Source organism: Chlorocebus sabaeus, chromosome 3 (genome assembly GCF_047675955.1).
Source record: "Chlorocebus sabaeus isolate Y175 chromosome 3, mChlSab1.0.hap1, whole genome shotgun sequence".
Lineage (NCBI taxonomy): Eukaryota > Metazoa > Chordata > Mammalia > Primates > Cercopithecidae > Chlorocebus > Chlorocebus sabaeus.
The window spans coordinates 12,300,931-12,322,239 of NC_132906.1; the positions used below are offsets into that span (position 1 = coordinate 12,300,931).

A 21,309-nucleotide genomic window follows, 5' to 3' on the forward strand; every position below is an offset into this window, starting at 1 on the left:
CCTACTCAACATAGTGTTGGAAGTTCTGGCCAGGGCAATCAGGCAAGAGAAGGAAATAGAGGGTATTCAATTAGAAAAAGTAGAAGTCAGACTGTCCCTGTTTGCCGATGACATGATTGTATAATTAGAAAACCCCATCGTCTTAAGCCCCAAACCTCCTTAAGCTGATAAGCAACTTCAGCAAAGTCTCAGGATACAAAATCAATGTGCAAAAATCACAAGCATTCCTATACACCAATAACAGACAAACAGAGAGCCAAATCATAAGTGTACTCCCATTCACAATTACTACAAAGAGAATAAAATGCCTAGGAATCCAATTTACAAGGTATGTGAAGGATCTTTTCAAGGAGAACTACAAACCACTGCTCACTGAAATAAAAGAGGACACAAACAAATGGAAGAATATTCCATGCTCATGGATAGGAAGAATCAATATCATGAAAATGGCCATACTGCCCAAGGTAACTTATAGATTCAATGCCATCCCCATCAAACTACCAATGACTTTCTTCACAGAATTGGAAACAACTACTTTAAATTCATATGGAACCAAAAAAGAGCCCATATTGCCAAGACAATCCTAAGCAAAAAGAACAAAGCTGGAGGCATCATGCCACCTGACTTCAAACTATACTACAAGGCTACAGTAACCAAAACAGCATGGTACTGGTACCCAAACAGAGATATAGACCAATGGAACAGAAGAGAGGTCTCAGAAACAACACCACACATCTACAACAATCTGATCTTTGACAAACCTGACAAAAACTAGAAATGGGGAAAGGATTCCCTATTTAATAAATGATGTTGGGAAAACTGGCTAGCCATATGTAGAAAGCTGAAATTGGATCCCTTCCTTACATCTTATACAAAAATTAATTCAATACAGATTAAAGACTTAAATGTTAGACCTAAAAACATAAAAAACCCTAGAAGAAAACCTAGGCAATACCATTCAGGACATAGGCATGAGCAAACACTTCATGACTAAAACACCAAAAGCAATGGCAACAAAACCAAAAATAGACAAATGGGATCTAATTAAACTAAAGAGCTTCTGCACAGCAAACAACAACAATAACAACAAAAACAAAAACAAACAAACAAATGAAAAACTACCATCAGAGTGAACAGGCAACCTTCAAAATGAGAGAAAATGCTTGCAATCTATCCATCTGAGAAAGGGCTAATATCCAGAATCTACAAAGAACTTAAACAAATTACAAGAAAAAAACAACCCCATCAAAAAGTGGGCAAAGGATATGAAAAGACACTTCTCAAAAGAAGACATTTATGCAGCCAACAGACACATGAAAAAACGCTCATCACCACTGGTCATCAGAGAAATGCAAATCAAAACCACAATGAGACACCATCTCACACCAGTTAGAATGGCAATCATTAAAAAGTCAGGACAAAACAGATGCTGGAGAGGATGTGGAGAAATAGGAACACTTTTACACTGTTAGTGGGAATGTAAATTAGTTCAACATCGTGGAAGACAGTGTGGCGATTCCTCAAGGATCTAGAACTAGAAATACCATTTGACCCAGTGATCCCATTACTGGGTATATACCCAAAGGATTATAAATCATGCTGCTATAAAGACACATGCACACGTATGTTTATTGTGGCACTATTCATAATAGCAAAGACTTGGAACCAACCCAGATGTCCATCAATGATAGACTGGATTAAGAAAATGTGGCACATATATACCACGGAATACTACGCAGCCATAAAAAAGGATGAGTTCATGTCCTTTGTAGGGACATGGATGCAGCTGGAGACCATCATTCTTAGCAAACTATCGGAGGGAAAGAAAACCAAACACCGCATGTTCTCACTCATAGGTGGGAACTGAACAATGAGAACACTTGGACACAGGGCGGGGAACATCACACACTGGCACTAGGGCCTGTCGGAGGGGTGGGGACCTGGGGGAGTATCCATTAGGAGGAGTACCTAATGTAAATGAGGAGTTGATGGGTGTAGCAAACCAATATGGCACATGTATACCTATGTAACAAACCTGTACGTTGTGCACATGTATGCTAGAACTTAAAGTACAATAATAATAATAAAAATAAATAAATAAAAATGTTTAACAAAAAAAAATCTGCTATACCAAAAAAACAACAAAACAAAAAACAAAAACCCCAGACTCAGAGCCAGACTACCTAAGTTGAAATTGTGCTCTTTCATTACCCCGTATGAAATTCTGAGCTACTTAACCTCTCTCACCAGTATCTCCATCTAATAAATGAATGATTGTTTCCAGCTGAAATCTTCAGGGAAATTTTTACAGAAGTGGAATTTGGGCTGGTCTCAGAGACAGTGCTTTTCAGGATTGTGAGATGAAGACCTTAAAAGGCAGGAGAAACGAACTAGTACTTTTAAAACAACTATTGTGCACCAGGATCTGTGCTAAGCATTCCACGCACATTATTGCCCTCAGCTTTGTAGTTACGAAGAAACGAATCCTGAAAGTGAGATCATTTAAAGTGACCAAGTAGGGGTTCAATTGCAAGCCTGGGGTCTCCTGTGCCTGGCCTAAGCAACACCTGTGAGAAGGGAAGCTCAGGCAGCTGGTGGAGGAAGCAAGGTAAGGTTCCTCTGGCAGCATCCGAGGGCTGTGAGTGGCAATTAGATTTTTTAGAATCTTTAATGGCCAGACAAATTTTCTGGATTTCATCCTGTGGGTAATGAGGAGCCATGGAATTGCTCATCAAAAAAAGGACATAGCAGTAGTGGTAGGCATGTATTTTTACATGTAGAAGTCCAATTCATCTTGTACCTTATTAGGCAGCTCAACTCTACTTTTAAGAAAACTTGCAATGTTACTCAAAATAGACATAGTCTGACAAGCTGGCCTTTGGTAAATTTTCCAGCAGAGAAAGTGGTTTGCTTCCACAGTTAACAGATGACTTTAAAAAGTGAATTAAAACTTTCTGTGTCTGAAAGTTTGTTAATTTGAGCTGCTGATTGTTACTGAATGACGGACTGATTTTGATGTGAATGTTGGTGCTAAGAATAGATACTAGAAGACTTTAAATCTAATTGAAACTCTGAGAGGATGAACAAAAATTGTAGTCTCACTCTACGCAAGAACTTAGTGAAAAGGGAAGCCATTCAAATGGTGTATATGCATTTATTTCATGGTGCCTTCTTTCACAAGTTGAGAGGCATCAGGAATGCTTTGCCTCTGCCTCCTATTTGGAAAGAGTTTCTTTCAAAGCCACCAACAAGCGTAGTGTCCAGCAAGCATTTGAAGTGCCTAGGAACTGTCAGACCTGGCATGCCGAGGTAGGCACCACATAGTTGAAGGAACAGGTAGCAAATGTGTGCTCAGCCCAATCCCAGGAGGGACCGCAATCTTAAGTCATGCTGTTACATTGGTGCCTCGAAGGGCCAGGGTGCTCTTTCTCTCTAAGCCAATGATTTTCAGGGGAGATGCTATGCCTTCTAGAATGCGTGCATTTGGGAAAAAATGAGGAGGTACATTTTTGTTTATTGTAATGATTGGGATCTTCCACTAGAACTTAGTGGCCAGTTGTCATATGCTGACAATCCTGAAAACCAGGACTGGATAGTGAAGACTTGCCCTGGGTTCTACATGATTGCCAGATCTACTGCCACATTAGTTATTATCTGAGCTTCTCTGAGACTAGACCCTTATTCTATTTTACATACAGACAGAAAACAGCTTTTACGTGGTTTTAATATATACTCAATTTTCCAGCAATGACAGTACCATGGAAATGGTGGAAAAACTGTGAAGTTTGCTCATAACTTTGTGAAGAGCTGTTCACCATCACAGGACGTGTCACCAAGGATGATGTCATTCATGGTATTGGGACCACCAGTTTAAGACATCAGAAGTAACCTGCATTTGTAATTACTGTAATTGTTGTTTTTATTGTGTCCAAATATATATACATATATTCTCATTTAGCCATTATTTTAGAAAGTTGACTCTGATAGTCTATGTTTAAACCATTTATTTATTTTTGGGTTATCTAGGCTTTTCAATACTACCTCCATAAACTGTACAATTTCTCTACAGCTTCTTATAGTAAAGCTTCCTTTTCCTAATCCATCCTTATTTTTCTGTGGCCTGTGGAAGAAAACGATCTCTAAGGTCTTTACATATGAGACTAACCGTATGCACTGACATGTGGAATTTCAAGAATGCATATATATTTTTGGTGATGCTTTGTTTCTACCCTGTCCTATTTTATAACATGAAATTAATTATTGACATCATACGTAAATAAAGCCCTGCTCATTTGCAAGAATATCAGACTTTCTCATTTTCTCCACGTTGACAGTGACAACTTGTCTTAGCATCTAATCTTGACTTTAATTAAGGTTATGTTCTTCTGCCTTCTATCACACACTTACAAGTCTGCCTGTTATTACTCATGTCAACCCTGGTTTCATTCTAATTCCACCCTTATCTCCACTCTTTCACTTACCTATAACTCTTCTGCCAAATCGCTTCTCATATTCTCACTTTTTTTAATCCAAAACTACTCATTATAAGCACTGGGCTATTTCATTATATCTTCTAATGTGGTCAAGCTGAGCATTATAGACTCAATACATTATCATTTAATTATAAACTATTTTTCTTTTATTTATTACACTTGAGGCATCATATTGGTTTTTGAAAATATTTATATTTGCTATCTGTCAATTTCCTTTCAGAAGACTAAATTGAGTGTACTCATTTGTTTTAAAACTCTTCATGAAATATGTGTTGTATTAAGGGGTCACAGTACTATTATTACAACAAAACATTCTTCATATTTTCTATCTGAGACAATGGAATGTGTCTTACTCAAGGTTACATATAAAGAGTGAGTTTTGACATTTTAGATAAAGTTAGAACACCTTGGCTTCTCCTTCTATTCTCAGTTTATGAACTTGTATTCACCATTAAAATGCTTTATCATGAATGATTTGGGTACTCAGTAAATATAACTTTTAGGTAGGGGTGGTTATGAGAGCTCTGTACAGAACTAATTATCATCAATAATAATAATGCAAGTAATAGCTGTTATGTATTGATCATGTGCAGGCATCAAAATTAAAAGTTTCCATTTATTATTATCTCATTTAACACTCATAATTATTATGCCCAATCGGTATGTTGTTATCCATATTAATAGATGAGGAAAATGAGACTTACACAGACAGGTGCCTTGCTCTTAATCACAAGGCTAATTAAGTGACAGGGACCTAGACTCAAACTCAGGCCTCTCTATCCCTAATGCCCATATTTTCTGCCTCCAAAAAGAGTGTTAATCTGTTTTGTATTAACAAATAAAAAACATAAAAATAATATTTTGGATTACAGAGGACGGTAGGAGTGCTTTCAATAAATCCATTAAGTAAACCAATAATCCCTGCAAATATTTTAAGTCAAGAGGATTTAAGGAGGGAAAGATAACATAACCCACACAGGTGGCACGCCAGTTTTCATGAGCCATGCCACAAAGATATTCCCTTATTCTCCACTTGAAATTAATTCACCCAATACTGTTTTTCACAAGGGTCAAATCAAACAACAACTTGTGTTGTTCAAAATGGTAGCCAGTAGTTATACATAGGTATTGCGCATTAGAAATGTGGCTAGTCTGTAACATAAAAATAGACACATAGACCAATGGAACAGAATAGAGAACTCAGACATAAATCCATACATTTATGGCCAGCTCTCCTTTGACAAAGGCACTAGGAACACACAATGGGGAAAGAGAGCCTCTTCAGTGAATGGTTCTTGGAAAACCGGATATACACATGCGGAAGAATAAAACTAGACTGTTGTCTATCATTATATACACAAAATGACTTAATATGGATTAAAGACTTACATGTAAGACCCCAGAACAACAAAACCGCTAAATGAAAACATAGGGAAAATCTTCATGTCATTGGTCTATGCAAGGATTTTTTTGATAAAACCTCAAAAGTGTGGGCAACAAAACAAATATAGAAATTAGATTACACCAAACTAAAAAGTTTGTGCATGGTAAAGGAAACCGCAGAGCAAAAAGACAATACACAGAATTAGAGAATACATTGGCAAACTATGCATCTGATAAGATGTTAATATTAAAAATAAAAAGGAACTCAAAAAACTCAACAACAATGAAAACCTCGATTAAAAAATGGACAAAAGACGTGAACAGATATTTCTCAAAAGAAGACATACAAATGGCCGACAGACATATGAAAAAATGCTTAACATCGCTAACCATTAGAGAGGTGAAAATGAAAAACACAAGAAGAGATCATCTCGTCCCAATTACAATGTTTTTATCAAAAAAACAGGCAACACATCAGTTAAAAAGCTTCTGCACAGCAAAGGATACAGTTAACAAAGTAAAGAGTCAACCTACAGAATGGGAGAAAATATTTGCAAACTATCCCTCTGATAAGGGATTAATAACCAGAATGGATAATTGTTAGAAGCTTATTAGGAGCCCAAACAACTCTATAGGAAAAAATTGAATAATCTGATCAAAAAACGGGCAAAAGATTTGAATAGACATTTCGCAAAAGGAGACACGCAAACGGCAAGCAGGTATATGAAAAGGTGCTCAACCTCATTGCTCATCAGAGAAATGCAAATCAAAACTACAAAGAGATATCATCTCACCCGAGTTAAAATGGCTTATATATCCAAAAGACAGGCAATAACAAATGCTGGCGTGAATGTGGAGCAAAGAGAACCCTTGTGCACTGTTGATGGGAATGTAAACTAGTACAACAGCTATGGAAAACAGTTTGGAAGTTTCTCAAAAAACTAAAAATTGAGCTACCAGGTGATCCAGCAATCCCACTGCTGGATATAAACCCCAAAGAAAGGAAATCAGTGTATCAAAGAGATACACACACTCCTGTGTTTGTCGCAGCACTGTTTACAATAGCTAAAATTTGGAAGCAACCTAAGTGTCCATCTACAGATGGATGGATAAAGAAAATGTGGTACAGGGCTGGGCGCGGTGGCTCACGCCTATACTTCCAGCACTTTGGGAGGCTGAGGCGGGCGGATCACGAGGTCAGGAGATCAAGACCATCCTGGCTAACACTGTGAAACCCTGTCTCTACTAAAAATACAAAAAATTAGCCAGCCATGGTGGCAGTGAGCCGAGATTGTGCCACTGCACTCCAGCCTGGGTGACAGAGCAAGACTCTGTCTCGAAGAAGAAAAAAAAAAAAAAAAAAAGAAAATGTGGTACATACACACAATGGAGAACTATTCAGTCATAAAAAATAATGAGATCTTACCATCTGCAGCAACATGGATGGAACGGGAGATCATTATGTTAAGTGAAATAAGCCAGGTACAGAAAGACAAACGTTCCATGTTCTCGCTATTTGTGGGATCTAAAACTCAAAACAATTGAACTCGTGGACATAGGCAGTAGAGGGATGGTTACCAGAGGCTGGCAAGGGTAGCAGGGTACTGGCAGGGGAGGAAATGAGGATGATAAATGGATACAAAAAAATAGGAAGAATGAATGAGCGCTACTAATTGATAGTGCCACAGGGTGTGCCATAATAACTGTATATTTGTAGTCAATACTAACTTAATTGTACATTTTAAAATGAAAAGTAATTTGATTGTAACTCAAAGGATAAATTCTTGAGGGGATGGACACCCCATTCTCCATGATGTGCTTATTTCACATTGCATGCCTGTATCAAAATATCTCATGTACCTCTTAAATATATACACATACTATGTACCCTGAAAAATTAAAATACGTTTTTAAAAGACAGGCAACAATAACAGATGCTGGCAAGGATGTGGAGAAAGTAGAATTTGTGTATAAGGTTGGAAATGTAAGTTAGTACACTATGGGGAACAGCATGCAGGTTCCTCAAAAACCTAAAAATAGAGCTACCATATGATCCATCAATCCCACCACTGGATATATATCCAAAAGAATGGAAATCAATATGTTGACAAGATATCTGCACTCCTATGTTTATTACAGCACTATTCACATAGCCAAAATATGGAATCAACCTAAGTGCCCTTCAATGGATAAATGGATAAAGAAATGTGGCACATATACACAATGGAATATAATTCAGTCATAAAAAAAAATCCTGTCATTTGCAGTAACATAGGTGGAACTGGAGGTCACTTCAACTATTAGTTTAAGTTTTATTAATGAAACTATTAGTTTAAGTGAAATAAGCCAAGCACAGAAAGACAAATATTGAATGTTCTCACTCATGTGAGAGCTAAAAAAGTGGATTTCATGAAGACAGAGAATAGACTGGTGATTATCAGAGGCCACAAAGGATAGAAGGGAGGTGGAGATGAAAAGAAGTTGATTAGCCGGGTGCAGTGGCTCACGCCTATAATCCTAGCACTTTGGGAGGCTGAGGTGGGCGGATCACGAGGTCAAGAGATCAAGACCATCCTGGCCAACATGTTGAAACCCCGTCTCTACTAAAAATACAAAAATTAAACGGGCATGGTGGCATGTGCCTGTAGTCCCAGCTCCTCGGGAGGCTGAGGCAGGAGAATCGCTTGAACCCAGGAGGCAGAGGTTGCAATGAGCTAAGATCATGCCACTGCACTCCAGCCTGGTGACAGAGTGAGACTCCATCAAAAAAAAAAAAAAAAAAAAAAAAAAAAAAGAAAAGAAAAGAAAAGAAAAGAAAAGAAGTTGATTAATGGATACAAATACAGAGTTAGATAGAAGAAATAAATAAGACCTACTATTCTAGATTAGTAGCGTGGCTATAGTTTACAATAAACTATTCTATATTTCAAAATAGCTAGAAGAGAATAATTTGGGTATTTCTAGCATAGAGACAAGACAAATAATTAAGGTCATGGATATTCCAATTATTCTATTTGTTCTTTACAAATTATATTAATGTATTAAATTATCACGTGTATATAACATGGAACTGTGTATTATCTATTATGCATCGATAAAACATTGTTTAATAAAAAATGTGACTAGTCTGAATTAAGATGTGCTGTAAGTGTAAAATACATGCCAGATTTTTAATAATTATTATAAAAAAGAATACAAAATCTCAATAATTTTTATTTCAATTACATGTTAAAATGATATTAATGATATTTTAGAGATACTGGGCTACATAAAATGTTATTAAAATTATTTTCACCTTTATTAATGAAACTTATGGATAATTTTAAATTACATATTTGGCTCACATTCGTAGCTCACATTATATTTCTATTAGATGGCATTGTTGTGGAATATATGTCTTTGAAAATAACTATGCTTAAAATTAAATCATGAGAAATATTTAATCAATATCAATACCCAATACTAGAGTGCTAGAAAATGTATTTTATTAAAGTTTTGGTCTTAGTTTTTGCCTACCAGTTAATAGATGTGCAAAATTTGACACACCATTTAAAATCTATTAACATCAGTTTCTGTAAAATCAAGATAATAGTTATATTGCTTATCTCACAGGGTTGTCATAAATACAAATAATTATTTCATTCATTCAAAAAATATATCAAAGGTCTAAGAGGTGGTGGGCCAGGGATACTGAGAACATAAGGTGTTGTACCTTCCCCTATGGGGCTTACAATCGAAATTACAGAATGTTACAGGGGCAATGACGGAACTGTTACAAAGTATCCTGTGACTGGCACTCTGCTTAGGGATCAAGGGAAAGTTCAGCAGAGGACTTGGCGTCTGATCCGGCCCCGTGAACCTGAATCAGAGTCAACCAGGTAGAGAAGTCAAGGAACACCTTGTCTTCAAGTCTCTAAGGTATAAAAGAGCAGGATACGCTCAAGGAAAAATAGGGGTGGTTAAGGTATTGGGAAGTAAAGGAGGAGAGGTAGTGCCTTGTCTGCAGTATGGATAGCTCTGGTTAGAAGGTACTGATGCTGGGAGAGAGAGGGGAAAAGAGGACCCACAGTCACTCACGAGTTGTTGCTGATGGTGTCTATATTCTAATATAATTTTGGAATCTTTCTTTTCTTCTTAGATAAAAGATGTTAGGAAAAGTTAGAAATACAAATTAATAGGATTTGATAGAATAGTATTCAATAATTAATTTCTAGAAAAATTATGTTGAGTGATTTTTTTTAACATCTGTTCAGCTCTTTAGGTTAGTGCCTCACAAAAAGGTCCACATTCTCAACAGGACAATTGCACGGTTGCCTGGGGGAAGGGGCAGCTTCACAAACCAACCTAAGCCTATTAAGAAGTCATTTAAATCTACCAGTATTTCCAAAGACTGAATTAGTTGCCAGAGATTAATGTATTTCAAAGTTATCTGTAGCAATACTGCAGTCAGTATGATAGGTGATTTAAAATTTTCTATGGTACTATATTTATTTATATGAAAATCACAATGAAGATAATGGGGTATGAATAGTACTTTCAAGATTATATGTTTGCACATAACACACTTATAAAAGGCATTTTCAGAAGCAAAAATTATGGCTGCTTTTTAATGTTTGTATTTTCTTTAATGCACTTTTTACAGAGATTGCTGTTTCAAGAACAATAAAAATAAACATTAACTAATCTCAAAACGATTTAGAAGATGTAGGCATACTATAGAATCTAAAAAATGAAATAATGCTTTATTTTCACCACTACATTTATATTACTTAATAAAACAATATGCCATAAATAAAAGTAGAGAGACCCATTTTTTTAAACCTCAAACAGTAAGATAAAACCATGCTATTGAATAGACAATTTTTATTGTTTTCCTTTCAAATCATGGAACAAATTAGAAGATTAAAAGGATATTTTTCGGCAAAAGTCTAGTATTTACAACAAATGGCTTTGAACAACAAAATAAATTGATACTTCCGTGCTTCTGATTGAAGAAATTATTGATGATACTAAGGAAGGATTCTTTTAACAAGATAATATTCTTTCTCTGTTGCCAACAAAGTTCCTACTAAGTATTGTAATTACTTTCTGCTTTTCTGCTTTCTGGTCATAATCTCATTTTTTCAAGGTCCCAAATCCTCTAGAAGAACTGCTCCTATCCCCCGGAAGACCTCAAAAGGGAGAAACCAGGAACTGCTTTGTCTTTAATTAGAATTTGTTCAAGTCTAGCTTCCTTCAAATACTCTCTAGAAGCAACAGCAGCAACAATCTCATTACATAGGGTTCCAGACGAAAATGTGAATCAGGCAGTTTTAAAACACAAGAAAGAATCACGACGAATCACCTCACAAGAGTCAACAGTGGGCCAGGGCCACATCCTCCTGTTACATAACGTTCTGCTTTCTATCTGCGTATATGGAGGGGCTGCTTCAGTATGATTACCATATTATGTCTCTGCTAAAACAGAGATCACACCTCTTGCGTTCTTTAGTTTTGTTTTTCAGAGGTTATTCTCTTGTAAACACTGAGTATTTACAAGGAACATTCAAAGGAGGGTTCATGAACTATAATCATAAAAATAATGTTTCCTTGATTTTAAAAACATGGCCTGTGTCCCTGTCATGCTGCCCCTCTGAGTAACAGGAGAAATATCATAGAAAATGGCTGTGTGTTTGCCCCCCTGTGTATTTCCTTATTCTCTTCCCCCATTTGTGATGAGTTCCTTCAGAGAAGGCACTGTTTTTCTTCTATGCATTCTTTGTAATGAATCACAGTGCCCACTCAATAAATTTACGAATCCAGTACACACAGTAGTAGAAGTTGGTGGATGGACAAGCAGTAGCAACTTAGTCAATGGTCAGCCCTCCATGATATTCTTTGGAGAGTATTTGTTTAGTGAAAGGTACACAGTCTTAGAAATCAAGTAAGAGACCAGGCACAGTGGTTCACGCCTGCAATCCCAACACTTTTGGAGGCCAGGAGTTCACTTGAGGTCAGGAGTTCAAGACCAGCCTGGCCAACATGGCAAAACCCCATCTCTACTAAAAGTTCAAAAATTATCCAGGCATGGTGGCGTGCACCTGTAATCCCAGCTACTTGGGAGGCTGAGGTAGGAGAATTGCTTGAACCTGGGAGGCGGAGGTTGCAGTGAACCTAGATAATGGCACTGCATTCCAGCCTGGATGATAGAGCAAGACTCTGTCTCAAAAAAAAAAAAAAAAGAAAAAGAAAAAGAAAAAGAAATCAAACAGAACCAGATTTAAGTTCCAACTTAAGACAATCATTGAGCAATTTAATTTTGACCCTTACTGTTTTATACACATAAAGTAAGGACAATACTTCCAATGATATAGGGTTGTTTTGAGGACTGATTTAATGAATATACATAAAGAATGTCAATGTCTCATAATGCTTTCTTGGCTCATGAAAACTCTCAGTCAATATGGATCTGTATTCCTCTAATATCTTGGACTTATTCTCTTCAAACTGGGGTACTTGGCAGTGTGCAAAGAGGGCCGCAAAGCCACCAGATAAACATGAGATCTTCCTGCTGCATATACTTTTCTTGGTGGCACTTAACTTTATTATATAAAATCTATTGTTTAGGGGTTCATTTAGTCAGCAAATGTTTTTGAGCACCTGTTGTATGGCAGCAGTCTATTGGAAGCAAGGGATAAAATAGTTAACAAGACATGGACCTTCTAGTCTAAAGGAAGGAAGGAAGGAAGGAAGGAAGGAAGGAAGGAAGGAAGGAAGGAAGGAAACTATAAGTTCTGACAAGTGCTCTGAAGAAACGGAGATTGCAGCCATAGAAACTAGTTGGGGAAGGAGTCAACCTCTTTAGCTAGAGTGAGCAAGTGAGCAGAGAAGGATTTTTAAAATAGGTGGCATTTAGGCTTTCAGAGAAGGAGACAGCCAAGCTGAGTTAGGGGACAGCAATGCAAAAGTCACCTGAAATCTTAAGGCCAAACATAAATTTCATATTTGTTAGTCGGGCAGCTTCCTTGACTTCCCTGCTACTCAAAACTCTTCAGCAGATGTTTGGGGCACTCTGCCCAGGAGAAGTCCATGGATTCCACTGTGAGAGGTAGGAATGGTGAATAGAAAACACTCTCCTTTTCCCTATCTGTATTTAAGTTGGCAGCTTGCAAGGGCTATAACCAAGTACTCAGAATAACTTTCAAGGGAATAAGCTGATACATCTCAAATATGGAGGGAAAGATTGTATTTTCATTAGATTTATAAAGCTCCTAAGCTTTATGTGGCACTTGCATCAAGATAGAGATTCCCACTAATTAAAATCAAATAAAACTAAGGTTCTTCTTGGCACACTTTGATGCTTTCTTTTTGCCTCATGTGGTTGTATTACTACAGAATGGTAATTGTCTGTCTGTATAGTCATAGGAAATCACAATTTAAAAATCTTACTAAATTACTGTAAATTTCACGAAATAGTTATAAATTTACTTTTTGAAAGGCTCTGGTTTCACCGGAAAAATCTAGAGAGAGAATTTAATTTAGTCAAGCTTCTTGAAGGAGGGATAATTTTATCTCACTTTATCTTTGTGTTGCTAATGCCTTGCACAGGGCAAGGAACATAGTAATGTTCAACAGATACTTAATTAACTAAATTGAAGTTATAATTTCATATTGGAATTGATAAAGGGTACCACAAATCTGTTGGGCTCAGATATTTGTCACTACAATTAAATTCTAGTGAAATAGAAGAATAGGTACACTCCATATATTACGTGATTTTCTTCATAATAATTAGATTTGGCTAGTACTTTTGATTTCCTACATACTCTATACTTCTCTTGTGAAATTCTGTTCTTGACAGATCCTTCATTTTCTTGATAATGTGCCTAACAAAACGCCATAACACAATGAAGCTGAGAAGGCAAGAAGTAATTATAGCTCTTGGAGGAAGGATGAATAGCTATGTGACACATGAAGCCTCTTTTGAAACTGTTCTAAGAAGAATTGTCCCTATTGCCCTAATGAAATTACTCAGAGAAAAAAAAAAGTGTGATTTCTTCAGATGTGATTTTATTTTCCTTAGGTTTTAAAATTGTTTTCTAAACCAAAGAAATTTTTTTTACAATCTTTAAATGAACAGTATGTTGCACACATAGAATGATACATCAATGTGAGATTCAAATATTCTTGACAGTGAACAACACTGTAATTTGGCTTTAGTCTCCTATTTACACATTTAAAGAAATGATAACACATACAATGAGAAGAGGAATTAAAAAACAAATTAAGTCAACCACCACTACTTGGGTTAATTTTATAGTATGTGTATATTTATGTATATATTTACTCTTCAAAAATAAATTAACTTTTCATTCCCCTAAGCAAACTATATTACAATATATAACATTCATTTCTATTTCAAATTTTTATCTAATAAAGACCACAGCATACTAGGCATAAACTGGGAGGAAATATTCCACTGTTGCTGTAGTAGATGTTTCTTTCATCACTAGGCTGAGATCTTTTGGTCCCAGTGGACAGCTTAAACTGCTTAGAAAAGAGTGGCATTCTCTCTTGATCTGTGGTGAAAGCATTAACGACTGGCCTTTAAACCACCTTATTGTGCCTGTGCTTTTCTGCTGGAATCTCTTTTACTTTGGGTTTCACATTTACCCCAATCAGTGACTGAGACCAGAGGAAAATGTGAATCAGGTAGTTTTAAAGCACAAGAAAGAATCACCAGGAATCACCTTGCAAGGGTCAATAGTGGGTCAGGGTGACATCCTCCTGCTACGTCACGTTCCACCTTCTATCTTTATATATGGAAGGGTCGCTACAGTCTGACTACCATATTCTATTTCTGCTAAAATGGAGCAAAGTTCTTGGACACTCCAATTAAGAAGCAATGATGGAGAGTCAAATTAGGAACGAGGGCAGTTGACTTTATGATTTACAAACAGCAGGAAGGAACAAGCATCAAAAGTTTAAATTATTAATAATTTAATTTGAAAGATGAAGTTAAAAAAGGCGGGACTGTAATGAAAAAACACAGACTGACGGACTGTTTTGTATCTGCAGGGAAATTGGAATTAGGCTTCTATAATTCTCCTTTGATTTACGTGTTCAGAAAAATTGTTCTCAGATATCCTTCACCAGTATTTCCTTCTCCCAGAGTGCTTTCCATAAATATTTATGTGAAAATTGATTTGACTATCTTCTAGATTTTCTGGCCTGCTTGCCTGTTCGTTTTTTTTCCCCTGCCAAAATGAAACACTGAACGACAGAGTGGTTAAACAGCTACATATACAGGCTGTAGTAGACTGAACTCTCATGCATGATACCTGAAGACCCACAGGTAAGCTCCACGTCCAATCTAGGACTATGATACCACTTCAGGGCCTCCATGGCTGAACTTCCTCACAGAGATTTAATTTGTTAGAAATGTACTTGTCATTTCCACCCAGAAGTTACCTACGGTTGTTTCTTACTTTCTTGACTGTAGCTTTTACATGGTGAAAAAATATTCCTTTGCTATAATAAGTTGAACGTGCTTATGAAATGAAGAAAATAGACCTATCATTCTAGTTATCAAATCTCCAGGGGAAATACTTCGTTTGTCTAAAAGCTGCTCATTAGTGTAAATCCCTTTTTTGGTCATTTCTGGAGTGAAGCGCATTCTTTGCTGATGTAAATGCAGTGTCAACTCCTTGAATTCAAGTTGGAATTTCAACAAGAGAGACAAAGTACAGAGATTCTACTTATGTCATAATTTACTATTTGGACACATTTATATGATTTTAAAAGAGGACTGTGCTTATTTCCCACTTAGCTGCCAGGTGGTTCAGGGTTATACATAGTGAAGTCCCAAATATAAAAGTGGTAATGGACAAAAATTATACACATTTGATGCTACAAGCATTTCTCAGAATGGCTAGAACAAATTCTGCTTCGTTGTTTGGTTGGACAGCTGGTAGACCCGGCACACTCACTAAAGACATTTTCCTGACAAAATTCTAGCCAGTCATTCTTGCCAGAAGGCCTAGTGTAAAGGCCTCCCTGCAAATCTCCCCAAGAGTTGGAAGAACAGCAGATGACTATATCCCAGAGATCCAATGCTCATCCTAAGCACAAATGAAGCTGAGATCTTGGGTGTCTGAACAATGAACTGAAACTGGTTCTCAACAGATGATAGAAAAGTGAATATATAAAAATGGAAATAATGCTGGCAACAATGCAGATAAGGGTAGCATCACACTATTTCTTTTAGAGGCATTATTTGACGAGAGACTTCAAACTCGGGCTTTAAAGATGTAAACTCAGAGAAAAGTGTTAGCTTTCAAGTCCAGCAATACACTATCTACAGGATATGAAGAATACACACAGTGGAATCACACAAAGGGCTTTGAAGGGGTTCCTTTCTATGTATAAGTATGTAAATGACCGTATGAAGTGAGGACTGATATGCAGATTTCGGAATGTTGTATCCATAATGACTGTTCAAACGAAAAGTACAACAACAGCTGCTAAAGAGTTGGTAAGATGTGGTGATTCAAGAGTGGTTAGCTGTTAGTTTACATAGTCATTAAAATAAGAAATTCCACAAATAAAGCTGTCAAGTATTCAGATTTATACAGAACATTTCCAAATACAAAAGCTATACAAATAAATCACTACCCTCATATATGCCTTATTTTCGAGAGGCCTTACCTTCTAAGCAGATGTGTCAGTAAAGGTGCAATCTTTTATTTAATTCCTGCTTAACTTATAAGATACATTTCAAGATAAAGACTGGTTATGCAAAGCAATTCCTTTCTGTGTAAAACCAACCTTACAAAATGGAGATAAACTCGGCAGCATGGCTGCATGCGGACTAGAGAAAACCCAATGAACTTTTCCAGTTTTCAAAATGCAGGTCATATTCTGATTTAACATCATACTGTATCCATCAGCTTTGCATCCATGATTCAACGACACTTACGGCATGTTTAAATGTATAGGGATGAGGCAAAGTTCTCCAAACAACTTTTATACACAAACAGGAAAACATTTTCTCAGGGAGACTTACCCGCTCTTTCTTTGGGTCTCTTATCGGAGAGCACCTGTAAAAAAAAAAAAAAAAAAAAACAGTATCACTCTTAATATCTCAAAATTATACCACTTTTGTCAAAAATATTGAGTTTGAGACAAAAAAAAGATTGTAAAATTAGAACCAAATGGCCTCCAGACATGAAAGTAAAATGCCAACTGAGGCATGAGGATTGAATGATTTTAGGAACCACACAAATCATTGGGAATCATAAAAGTCATCAAAATACTCATTCATGGGGAAGATGCATTACATTTATTTTTCTCTGATTTAAGTAAAGATTTATACAATACAGGCCTTGTGCAATGGCTCATGTCTGTAATCCCAGCAATTCGGCAGGCCTAGGTGGAAGTTCCAGGCTTAAGCTGAGTTCAAGACCAGACTGGGCAACATAGCGAGACACCCTGCTCTACAAAAAATTTTTAAAATTAGCCAAGCATGGTGGCATGTGCCTGCAGTCCCAGCTACTTGAAAGGCTGAGGTGGGAGGATCTCTTGAGCCTGGGAGACAGAGGTTGCAGTGAACCGTGATTGTGTCACTGCACTCCAGCCTGGGCGACAGAACGAGGGAAAAAAAAAAAAAGATTTACATGATACCACGTGTCTATTTAGTAACTGAGAAGAAGACTAAAGTCTAGTTTTTATCCACTGCTCCAGGGCCCTGGTGCCACCAACAGTCTCCTTAGTGTTAAACCCAGGCCCTGCCTCACTGTGTCTCTCAGTGACATCACAGGCCCTAACTCAGCTGACTACTCCTCCCTTCTGAAACTTTATCCTTCTGGCCTTCTGAATCCCATGCTGTCCTTGCTGTCTTTTCTACCCCTCTGCTTGTTCCTTATCTTTTTCATGGTAGACTCTCCTTTTGCCATATGCTCTTCTTATATGTTGATTTCATTTACTTTAGTTTTGTTAGGGATGGGTCCTAGCCCTTCTTTTCTTCTCACTTTGTACCTGCTTCCAGGGTGATCTCATCTACTTTCCATCCATATTCTCATAACCTTCAGATGTAGATCTCCAACTTAGGGGTCTTTCCTTGAGCTCCAGGAAAACAGAGCAATTTTTTTTTTTTTTTTTTTTTTTTTAAGAAAGAGTCTCACTCTGTCACCCAGGACCAGGCTAGTCTCGAACTCCTGACCTCAAGTGATCCACCCACCTCGGCCTCTCAAAGTGCTGGGATTATAGGCATGAGCCACAGTGACTGACCACGAGCAAACTGTTGATTGCACATTTGCATTTGGACATTTCACATCAGATACCTCAAACTCCATGTCCAAAACTCAACATCCTCTCCTCCCCTCCCACCTCCTCCTCCATCTCCTTGTCCACACACACATACAGATCCCCTTTCTGTGTTCCCTCTATCTTGGTGAATAGTGTTTCCATCTACCTGTTTGTTCAAATCAGAAACTCAAAGATCACCCTTGACTCCTTCCTGTCCGCACTAAATCCTGTTGAAGCCTACTTCCAAATGTTGCTTGAATCCATCTGCTTCTTTTCATCCCTGCTGCCACCTCCTGGGCAACATTCAGGTAATACCTAGAAAACTGCAATAGTTTCCTGACTTCTTAGCCCAATTCTAGTCTTATTTCTCTCCAACCTATTCTCAGCCAGTGTGATTGCTTCAGAAACAATGTGATCACTTCCATCTTCTTAAAATCCTTCAATGATTCCCCATTACTCTAAGAATAAATACAGTTGTATGGTTAAGATCATATGTTTAGCAATCAGAAAGACAGTTGCTAGCTGTAGACCTTAAAAAAGTGATCACATTTCTCTAAGCCTCATTTCCTCATCAGTAAAATGGGGTTGCTTTGAGGAGTTAGTACAAAAATTCAGGGGATGTCCTGAGCCCCACGTGTAGCAGAGAAAAGGTATACAATACATATTGGTTGATTATTCTGAAGGAAATTCTGAAAAACAGATGCTTATGTTTATTAACTTTTTCAAAGTATCAGGTAAACAGTACTCTACAAGAGTCAGTCAGGAAAGAGGCAAAATGATGACGCAGTTAAAGCTTTGTCCTTGATACCACAGTTCCTTCCCATCCCATTGTTTGTGTCTCTCCCTATATTGTATGCCTGTGCTTATACTTGCCCCGGGAAAAAGCAAATCCACAAAAGAGTTGATGAGTGACAGTAAGATCCACTTTTCCCAAGGATATTCACATATTAAAGGGACATCATTTGATAATAAACACCAATAAATGAACCTGTAATGGTGCAACTTCAGACATCTGTGACACACAGAGGGGGAAAAGATCCCTCCATATTTTTAAACTAGTATCAGTGGTTCTGACTTGGTCTGGAAGCAAATATATTTAATGACTATTTGACCTAGAATGAGAAATAAACTTAGAAAGCAGAGTAAGTTGTACTACTTGAACATAATAAAATATTAAGCATTATTTTCTAAATACAATAATGTTCTGACAATCATATAAATTAGAAATAACCCAGTAGAATTCTTCCAGTTCAGCCGTTTAAAAATTCTCACTTATGAGCTAAGAGCAATTGCTGCGAAAAATTTAAGCCTCAGGGCTTGAAAAGGAAACAAAACACAGAAGTATGCTTTCTCAACTACATCTTGAGATGGAGTGCTAACAGAGCTACTCATACATTAATAATAATAATAATAATAAATAATCCTTGGCACAAGAACTGAAAGTCAGATTACTTGATTCCAAAATAAATCAATGCAACCCAACTGAAATAGGAATTCCAGAGAGAATATTTGACAAAAGTATGGCCAAGCATTAGTTTGTCCTAAATGTAGACTATGTAAAAGGTACACAGAGTGTGAATTTGATAAACATGTATATGTGTACAGAATATGAACATCTCAAGGGTGAGGTATCATGATGCGCAAAAAGGAGAAACTAATGATCTGAAATTAAAGCGACAAAAGTTAGTGTTTTGAAAAATGAAAAATACTTGAGAAATAGTACTGAAGTTCAAAGATGTTAGAGATATTTAAAAATGAGCCCCTCATGTATCTATCATTTTAGTAGAACATAAAACATCAGAAGCAGAGACATAGGTGCCCTCAGTTCCCAGGAAAATTGATGAGGCAAAAAATAAATACATAACACCCATTTTCTGTAATATGTTAATTGTAAAACATTCATAAATGTAATGGTGAACATATTCTTCTTTCTGGATTAAATAGCAATATTTTAACATAATATTTTTCATTTAAAATCACAGGATGCCAGGGGTTAGGGGAAGAAGGAATAGGGAGTTATTGATGAATTGGTACAGGGTTCAGTTTTACAAGATGAAGAGTTCCGGAGATGGACAGTGGTGATGGTTGCATAGCAATCTGAAAGTTCTTAATACCACTGAAACACTTAAAAATGGATAGGATGATAAATTTTATATTATGTGAATTTCATAACAATTAATAAAAAGGTCCCCCCCCAAAAAAAAATACACTAGAAGCACACACTCTATTGCAACTCAGTATGTTGAACCTCCTGCTGCTTTCTACTTCAAACGCTCTGTTTGGAAATCCAAATAGAAACTCTTTAGAATTTAGCAATATAACACATTAAGAGGATATCTCAGCCGTGCGCGGTGGATCACGCATATAATCCCAGCACTTTCTGAAGCCAAGGCGGGTGGATCACTAGGTCAGGAGTTCAAGACCAGCCTGGCCAACATGATGAAACTCCGTCTCTACTGAAAATACAAAAATTAGCTGGGCATATGACGTGTGCCTGTAATCCCAGATACTTGGGAGGCTGAGGCAGGAGAATCGTTTGAACCAAGGAGGTGGAGGCTGCAGCGAGTCGAGCTGAGACTGTGCCACTGCACTCCAGCCTAGGAGACAGAGCAAGACTCAGTCTCAAAAAAAAAAAAAAAAAAAAGAGGATATCTCTAAGATCCAAAATGCGACTTATGGATAGACAATTTTAGAAAACTGCTACTATTGGGGGAATAGTTATTCATACTAACCTAATAATCCTGAGATTATAGCTAGCTCTATAAACATGAAGGAAGGGTACACTTTGGAGCAGATGTGAAATGATGTCACTTATTCACTGATGTCAGTATAGTTAGATTACGTGTCTCTCGACCACCAGTGGGTTTTCTCTGGGTATTTTATTCACTAAACATTTGCCGAGTGCTTAGTCAGTATATAGATAAACACATTTCTAGCTCTATGGTAGGTGTTTGACCCTTCCTGTTGTATAGGTGACTTGGAGCAGGTAAGTGGTCTATATTGGAGATTCGGGAACTCTAGAACTATAAGAATTATCTCATGGATAATTCATGGATAACTATTAGAATTATCTCATGGATAATTCTCATGGAAAAAACATGACTGTAGTCTTGCCATTTATCACAGACCACAGATAGCATAAACCACG

General features: G+C 37.1%; 1 protein-coding gene across 2 annotated transcripts in view; it reads right to left on the reverse strand.

Moving 5' to 3' along the window:
- STARD13 (StAR related lipid transfer domain containing 13) overlaps window positions 1–21,309 on the reverse strand; it is a 550,191-nt gene that overhangs the window by 321,010 nt on the left and 207,872 nt on the right. For both annotated transcript variants that reach the window (XM_073013295.1, XM_007960090.3), the window contains exon 3: window positions 16,921–16,954. In XM_073013295.1, coding sequence (XP_072869396.1) covers window positions 16,921–16,954 — 34 coding nt within the window. The remainder of the gene's footprint in view (window positions 1–16,920; window positions 16,955–21,309) is intronic.